Source organism: Dysidea avara, chromosome 1 (assembly GCF_963678975.1).
Source record: "Dysidea avara chromosome 1, odDysAvar1.4, whole genome shotgun sequence".
Taxonomy (NCBI): domain Eukaryota; kingdom Metazoa; phylum Porifera; class Demospongiae; order Dictyoceratida; family Dysideidae; genus Dysidea; species Dysidea avara.
The window spans coordinates 49,636,716-49,645,398 of NC_089272.1; the positions used below are offsets into that span (position 1 = coordinate 49,636,716).

Below are 8,683 nucleotides of genomic sequence, written 5' to 3' on the forward strand. Positions count from 1 at the left end.
AAGTAGATGTACTTTAAATATTTTATCAGTAAATGTACAAATTATACATATATAATACATATGTGATCGGATTTGCGAAAAGGGGTCTTCCACACACATCCAATTTGCCAACTTTGACAATTGATAACTTCAGATTGCAAAGAGCTATTGCCTTGAAATTTGGGCAGTGGTGATTTCTTTGAAGCAGAACTCTCTACAGGATGGTTTCTTTGTAGTTGAACTCTCTACAAGGTAATTTCTTCTAGCTGATCTCTCAACAGGGAGATTTTTTTGTAGCTGAACTATCTACAAGGTAACTTCTTCTAGCTGATCTCTCTACAGGGTGATTTGTTTGTAGCTGAACTCTCTACAGGTGATTTGTTTGTAGCTGAATTCTGTACAGGTGATTTGTTTGCAGCTGAGCTCTTTACAGAACGGTTTCTTTGTAGCTGAACTCTCTAAAAGGTAACTTCTTCTAACTGATCTTTCTACAGGGCAATTTGTTTCTGGCAGAATTTTCTACAGGGTGATTTCTTTGCAGCTGAACTCTCTACATGATGGTTTCTTTGTAGCTGAACTCTCTACAAGGTAATTTCTTTTAGCTGATCTCTCTACAGGGTGATTTGTTTGTAGCTGAATTCTTTACAGGTGATTTGTTTGCAGCTGAGCTCTTTACAGAATGGTTTCTTTGTAGCTGAACTCTCTACAAGGTAACTTCTTCTAGCTGATGTCTCTACAAGGTCACTAGTTTGTAGCTAATCTCTCTACATGGTGGTTTTTTTGTAACTGAACTCTCTACAAGGTGACCTCTTCTAGCTGATCTTTCTACAGGGTGATTTGTTTGAAGCTGAACTCTCTACAAGGTAACTTCTTCTAGTTGATCTCTCTACAGGGAGATTTGTTTGTAGCTGAACTCTCTACATGATGGTTTCTTTGTAGCTGAACTCTCTGCAAGGTAACTTCTTCTATTGATCTCTCCACAGGGCGATTTGTTTGTAGTTAAACTCTCTACATGGTGGTTTCTTTGTAGCTGAACTCTACAAGGTGATGTTTTCTAGCTGAACTATCTCTTTCCATGATTATTATTATGATTATTATTATTACTGAGCAGTCAGCCCTGCTGGTGTGCTCAGTTTTGCCCCAATACATGTAACACAATTACAATAATGATTGTAGTCCAGTTCTAAAAATGTCAGCATCTGCAACTTCAACAAGATCTACTGGTAAGGAGTTCCAATCATTAATTGTTCTTGAAAAATAACTATTTTTTTCATAGTTGCATGAACTCCTTACAAGGTAACTTCTTCTAGCTGATCTCTCTACAGGGTGACTTGTGTGTAGCTGATCTCTATACAGGTTTCTTATTTCTAGCTGATCTCTTGAATTCTCTTCAGGGTGACTGTTCTATTAGGATGACTGCTCTATTAGAGTATCTCGATCTCGCACTTGCTGCACCAAGTTGGATTTCGTGTTATAACTCCGTGGCTTTAAGTCTGATTCTTCTACACCATTGATGAGCCTTTCTAAGATGATTACTCCATCTGTACAACGATTTTCAAAGCATTACCCCAAGTGGTTTATCTGGTAGGCGTGGCAAGCAGTCGTTTTTTTATTAGCTGGTCTCGATTGCGTAATTGTTACACACTGTTGGTTTTTTCGTTGTATCTTCCTGGTTTTTAGCTCGATTTCTTTCAAACCACAAAAGGTTTGAGGTTAAATAATTAACCTATTCACCCACCGATTTTCAGCTTCTTCCCATACGCGGTTTACCCTGTAGGCGTGACAACATATTGGTGTTATTTTTCGTGAATAATCGCTCATAACTCTTTGCCTGTTTATCGTATTCCAGCCAAAGTTGGTACCGAGATGCGCCTTTATATCCCCCTTCTGTGTGCCAAATTTCAAGGCAATCGGATATGGCGTTCGAGTTTTATAGCAGTTTTTGTAAGTGTGCGACAAGAAAAAGAAAAATAAGAAGAAAAAAAACGAAGAAACTGAGCCAATATTTGAAGTCGCATATCTCGGGAACGCGCGAAGCGATTTCGCTCAAATTTGGAATGTGGAGTGCTGCAGTTGGAGGGCATGTCCACAAAAAATCGTCTTGTTTCATCAAGGAACCACAGAGCTACGGAGGTGCGAAAATTACGTTTTCTTTCTTCCTGTCAATATACTCACGGGTGTTACGCACCGGCTTCTTGGGCCGCACGACACAATACCGTGTGTCTTGATATAGGTAGATGGCAACTGAAATTCAAAAGTGGGCAGATGAAGTGCTAATTATTTGGTCATGCCTAAACTATAAGTTAATTATACTAAAACATTAGCTTATTTATATTATACGTATAACAGCACTAGTGGTTACAACTATAACATTATAATTGCGATTGAGATACATTGCTACAATTTGGTACTACTTGTTGGATGACCTATTTGCTTCATTACAAATTGTTTAGTTATGTGTTGTGCCATATATTTACCCAGCTTGCACAGAAATGTATTTCACTAGTCCTGCCTAAATGGTTTCCACAGTTGTTCTTTCCCCAAAGTAATTTTGTGTATACATAGATATTTGCACTACTGTAGCATTGATGTGCTGTGTTTTCTATATGGCTTTGTTAAATGTGTGTATAAATGCATTTGCAGGACTGTTAAAAGTGTTATTACTGTATGTGCATTTTGTGGCTTGGTGGAAAATAAAATCAATGGTACGTATGTGGTTAGAATTTGGGAAAAACGTAGGCAATAGAGCTAGAAGGATGGTGGGAAACTGCTACATAGTAATGCTATGTTACTGTACAGAAATCTATGAAAAGGAGATGAGAATTGCATGTACTGTAGACATAGCTTTACTTTCACTACTCATACAGGGTGTATTAATCACTCATGATGAATACTGCTTTATCAGTATTAATGAATGGGTACTGAAATTGAGCTATTTTCTTTTGTTTATATAACATTATATCGTTTATTTGGTATAAGTACATGAGCATATGTACAAATTATACATAACTGATTCAGAATCAGTTTGTTAAGCTATAACTGACATTGAGAGTGATAAACCAATAACAGCACTTCATTTTTTTTTACTTTATAGAAACTATCACCTGACATCCGGATCAAACATGGAACCATGTAAGCAATTACAATTGTATTTATCATAAGTTTTCATGGCATAAATTCATTATAGATGCAATATTCAACTATCAGAGAATTTTATTCATGCTGCTACTGATAGTAAGCATCATGAGCTCTTGTCAAGCAAGGGGTCCTAAGAAAGGACCATTAGTATGCCTTGAAAGTGTAAAAGGTACTTATTGTACTAATTGGAAAGACTTTAAGAAAAACGTCTCAAAGTACTCACTGGAAAATGTCAAAATACATTTTTCTCCTGGTTCAAAAGCAGTTTATAATTTAACAAAACGACTAGTGATTAAAAATGCTAGTAATATTTCACTGGTTTGCAACTGCACCAGTAAACAATTTGCTATATTTAGATGCAAACAGAACTCGAGGTCATTGTTAGCTATAACTAACTCAGTATCCATAACTATACATAACATTGTATTTAATGGATGTGGTAATTCATCTACTGGTTCAGTATTTGGAAATACTACATTTCCAAAGACAACTGCAGCAGCTATAGCATTCTACAATGTGTCATCTGTTACAATCCTAGAATGTATATTTCTTAATAGCTATGGGCATGGAATATTAGACTTAAATGTAGCAAGCAACTTTACTATCAGTAGAGTCAAATTCATAGAAAATGCTACTGCCACCACTAATGGCAGTGTTCATGTATTCAAAGGTGGAATTTTATTATACAACAGTAAACTGGAGGCTAACAATGACTGTACCATATTGATTAAGCAGTGTTACTTTAGTGGAATCCAAAATATGTGGAAAAGTTCACTTAACAATTCTGGTTTTAGAATAAAGGATGAACATCTCAATTCAGCAGTTCTTGGTGCTGTTTCCTATCAAAATAATGCCTCTATCAAATTTGAAATTTTAGATACAGTAGTAGCCAATATTACATCAAAACATGGGGCTCTTATCAATGGCTACTTTTCGATCAACAGTAGATGTTCTATACATGTTACAAACTGTAATTTCAGCAATAACAGTATATACAATAACTCTATAATGAATGTTCATTTATCAAGGGAAAGTAACTCATCAATAGAACACTCTAATTTTACTTTCTTTATGACAGCCACCGTGTTTCAAAACAACACAGCCAAGAATACTATTATAAATGCTACAGCACTTGGAATGAGCGAATCAAAGCAGATGATAGTATTTGACAACATTGACTTACACCACAATTTAGTTGAAGGAGCCTTACTTTACATACACAATAACAAACGTAGTCATAATAAATTGACTATCTGTAATATTACAGTAAACTTCAACTCAGTGGCCAATGGATCGGGCTTGGTACTTATCAATATTGCCAACTCTAAATGTGCTGGAAGAAACGTTTTTAAAAATAACACCATTTTAAATGGTAGTGTTATTGCTCTAAATGAGACCATGTCCATTTTTAAGGGGAAGGCCAAAGTTTTATTCAATCAAGCTAGCAGTATATTGTCCATACACAACTACACTACTTTATTGGATGATGCTACACTGAACATTTCAAATAATTTCAACAATGTTTCTATTGATGCAACAATTCTATCAGTGACAGTGGAATCAAGCTTTAAGTTTAACCTGTGTTGTTTCCAATTTGCTTTTTCTAAAGGCGACGTACATCACAGTTTAAAAACTATTACTGAATCTGTGACAGGGAATGCTAATAAGGGATACAAACACATTGTTTCTGGCAGCCGCCTGAATAGCTGTTACTGGCTAGAGAACAGTCCATACAAAACTTTTTCTCCGGGAATGGTTTACAAAAGAGCAATACACTTTGATCAAATGACAAATGAAAGCAACAAAATATTTCAGAATGTGTGCATGTGTGATAAAAATAATTATACAAGTGGCTGCATTGCAGACCAACTAGGAACAGTCATTCCAGGTGAAGCCATACATTTCAAAATGAAGCTTTCCAAACCACTGTCAAAATCAGCTGTTTACATTGATGACAGTACATTGCTTCCAAACAGCCTCTTTACTCCCTGCCAGATTACACCAACATCACCAAAGGTACACTTAATTGAAAATGAGTGTACAAACGTTACATATGGTATAGCAGTACCTAACAATGCACACGATATAAAAACATGCTCCCTTTATATAAATGTAGTAAATGGACAGTCTCTTTCTACCAGATATGTTTACTACATTAACATAAATCAGTGTTTTCCAGGGTTCATGTTACAGGTACTTGAAACAAAGGCAGTATGTGAATGTGATCCCAGACTGATAAAGGCAATACCAGGTTTGCAATGCTCTGATACTAAATTTCCTTACATTACTCGTCCATATAATTTTTGGTTGGCATACAATAATGTATCAAACAAAATTCAGTATGCAGAATGTCATTTCGATTACTGTTTGTCAGGCACTTCATCAATTAGTTTGCAATTTCCTGACACTCAATGCTTGTACAATAGAACTGGGGTGACATGTGGTGAATGTCCTGCAACTTTAAGTGCTATAATAGGTTCTTCCCAGTGTAAAATATGTTCAAATTGGTGGATGTTATTGTTACCTGTTTTTCTTTGCGCGGGATTACTGCTAGTTCTGTCTCTTTTTCTACTTAATCCTACTGTGGCTGATGGAAAAATTAATGCATTTATTTTGTATGCAAATATTATGATCATCAATAGCTCAAGATTGTTTCCAAATAGAGGCATTGCATACACTATTCTGTCACTTTGTAATTTAGATTTGGGAATTGAAATTTGTTTCTATGATGGAATGTCTGAATATGGTAAAGCATGGTTACGACTAAGCTTCCCTTTCTATCTTTACTTGTTAGTTGGAATGCTGGCATATGTAAGCCGATACTCCAGTAGGATTGAGAAAATTACTCGAAAACATGTTATTCCGGTCATAGCAACAGTAATGCTGCTCTTGTTTACGAAACTTTTGTAGGTGGTTTCTAGAGTCCTATTCTCATACACAAAAGTTCACAGCATTGGGAGAACTGATAATTTTTATGATGCCAAATGGTATTGGGCAGTGGATACTGGCATTCCCCTATTTGGCCTAAAATTTGCTTTCTCTTTGTAGCATGCCTACTGCTCTTTCTTTTATTTTTCATTCCAGTCACTCTTGTTTTGCTTTTCACCAAAATGTCATACAGGTTAAATTTCATAGTGAGGTATTTAAAGCCATTTATTGATGTTTATCAAGCACCATATAAAAGCACCTCTCGGTATCTATCAGGCATTGCTTTGATTGTCCGTGTAGTTGCACTTTCTGTCACTTCCCTGAGTACCAGCAGAGTGGTAGCCATCAATCTCATGTTGGAATTCATCTATCTCTCGTACATTGGTTTACACCAACCATTCAAGCATCAAGTAAACCATTACATTTATGTTAGCTACCTTTTCAATTTGGGATGTGTGCCTATATTGATTGTTTATCACAATTATGATTTCTCAAGTAAATATTACACCGTGGCTCTAAACATTTTGGTGTTCATTGCACTACTTGAATTCACCATCATTATGATTTACTACTTTTGCAAAAATGTATTGAAATGGAATGTTAGTGCTTCACACTTCAGACTACTGATTCAATCAATAAAGAACAAGGTAATATTACGTGAAGACCACAGTCTACAGGAGAATGATGAAGAAATTCAGGCAGTTATGGATTATGCTGAATTTAGGGAAAAGCAGTTAGAAATGGAGCTGTAAGGGACATTGTGAACATATGACTTTGGTAAAATAAAATTATGTATGTACTTGTATTGTATTAATGTAAATATGTTTCATGCCTTTACTTAAATTGTAAGGGTTTATCACATTGCCATATAGCATAATAGTACGTAAATCTATGTACTGTTACTGTATCTGTAAAGCAGCAAAAATAAATTAAATATGCATAATCTATACAAAAATCATCTAATTTTATATGGCAAAGTGCAGAAGTCAGATAGTACAAGCCATAATCAAAATGAGTGAAGATGAAGGACAAAATCAATAACAATCAAATTGAATGCTAAAATGCCTAATAACTAATTACTTAACTTTATACAATGTAATGATAATTACAAGGATGGGTAGCTTTACAACAAGGGCATAAAATGCAGTGGCGGATACAGGAGGTGGGGGGTCAAGGGGGGCTCTTGACCCCCAAAAATGTTTAGTATACTGAGATCGAGATACTCTAATAGAACAGTCACTCTAATAAAACAGTCATAGTACTAGAGCAGTGTACTGTGTAGTGGGTTATTTAAGGATATTTTTACACTTTACAGTGATAAATGCATACTTCGTGGGGTAGGCAGCTATTTTCAGAAGGCTACAATTTTATTTTGGTCTCACCTTACTAAACCAGACAATGTAGTGCCATGCCATTTCATTTTGAACCCCCCTTTCCAAAAGTCTGGATTTGCCCTTGATAAAAAGTACAATTATGAATTGTTAAACAATGATTCCATAATTACTTTTTAATTTTATTGAAGGAAAGGGTAAGATCAATGTCATTAGTGGCTGAGCATTCCATAATCTGGCAAGTCTAAAACTAACAGTTACCACTGCTGACACATTGACTTACTTGAAATCTTGTGTTGTTGTTTAAGATTTGATCTTAAGTTCTCAACTGTTTCAATTGAGTATAATGGTTGTACCCTGAATTGACTGAACATAATCTAACAAAATTTTATGCAATTAACTAGAAGTGGAATAAAGATAATGCAGCATAATTTCCATGCAGCATTATATACTAACATCTTCCTACATAACATATAGCTTTACTTCTGCTATGTATACATATTGCGTATACAGAAACCAGTGAGATTATCTTTTTGTTTGTGTCATTAAGTTACAGACAATGACCATTTTAATCTCATGTGTACTGGAGTATGCTGTAGGTAATAATGTACATTACCTGTTGTATACAGTATCATCTAAAGAGAATTAACTTGTCTGAAAAGCTTTTCAATAACAAATTATATATTAGCTTTAGCTAGTCTGAAGCTGCAGTAACAAACATCATTTAGGTTATATCATAAAGAATATCATACTGTACTTCTCTAGTATAAAATTCTATGCAACTCCATTAGGGAATGAAATGTACTTGTTTTCAATGTTGTCCATGAAGTTACTAAGTGTAAACCATTTGTCAGTAGATAGGGACTGGTTGATCAACCCCCTCTATTACCATTGGAAATCTCTCTTGATAGAACTATTCTAAACTTAAATGTGAATGTAGCTACTTGTGATAAAGTGATTCAATGATAAGTACAATACATGTTATGGTGAGAGTTGTAATAACACATGCACACTCCGCATATATAATTACACTCTATAAAATGATTAATGTTGAAGCAAAGCAATTTCTGCATTCAGTATGCTACTCTTTATCCAGACTTGCAGCTGATAATTTGTGTCCTTGAATACCAAGGGCAGATTTGGGGGGGTAGGAGGGGGGGATGATTGGGGTGCTCAAGCACCCCCCTCCAAAATTTTACTATGAGCAAGCTAGGAAGCTTCTAGAAGTTGCAGTATAGATGCAATTGCATCTTATATGCATGCATGGGCAATAAAAAGATGGAAAGAGAAGGGAGAATAGCTAATCT

At 35.4% G+C, this 8,683-nt stretch overlaps 1 protein-coding gene across 1 annotated transcript; it reads left to right on the forward strand.

The window, feature by feature from the left end:
• Positions 1-1,862: 1,862 nt before the first annotated feature.
• On the forward strand, positions 1,863-6,904 carry LOC136267421 (uncharacterized). The gene is made up of 3 exons (XM_066062576.1): positions 1,863-2,112; positions 3,074-3,111; positions 3,167-6,904. Exons 2-3 carry the CDS (start codon positions 3,102-3,104, stop codon positions 6,025-6,027), a joined length of 2,871 nt encoding a protein of 956 aa, XP_065918648.1. The 5' UTR covers positions 1,863-2,112; positions 3,074-3,101; the 3' UTR covers positions 6,028-6,904.
• Positions 6,905-8,683: the final 1,779 nt, after the last annotated feature.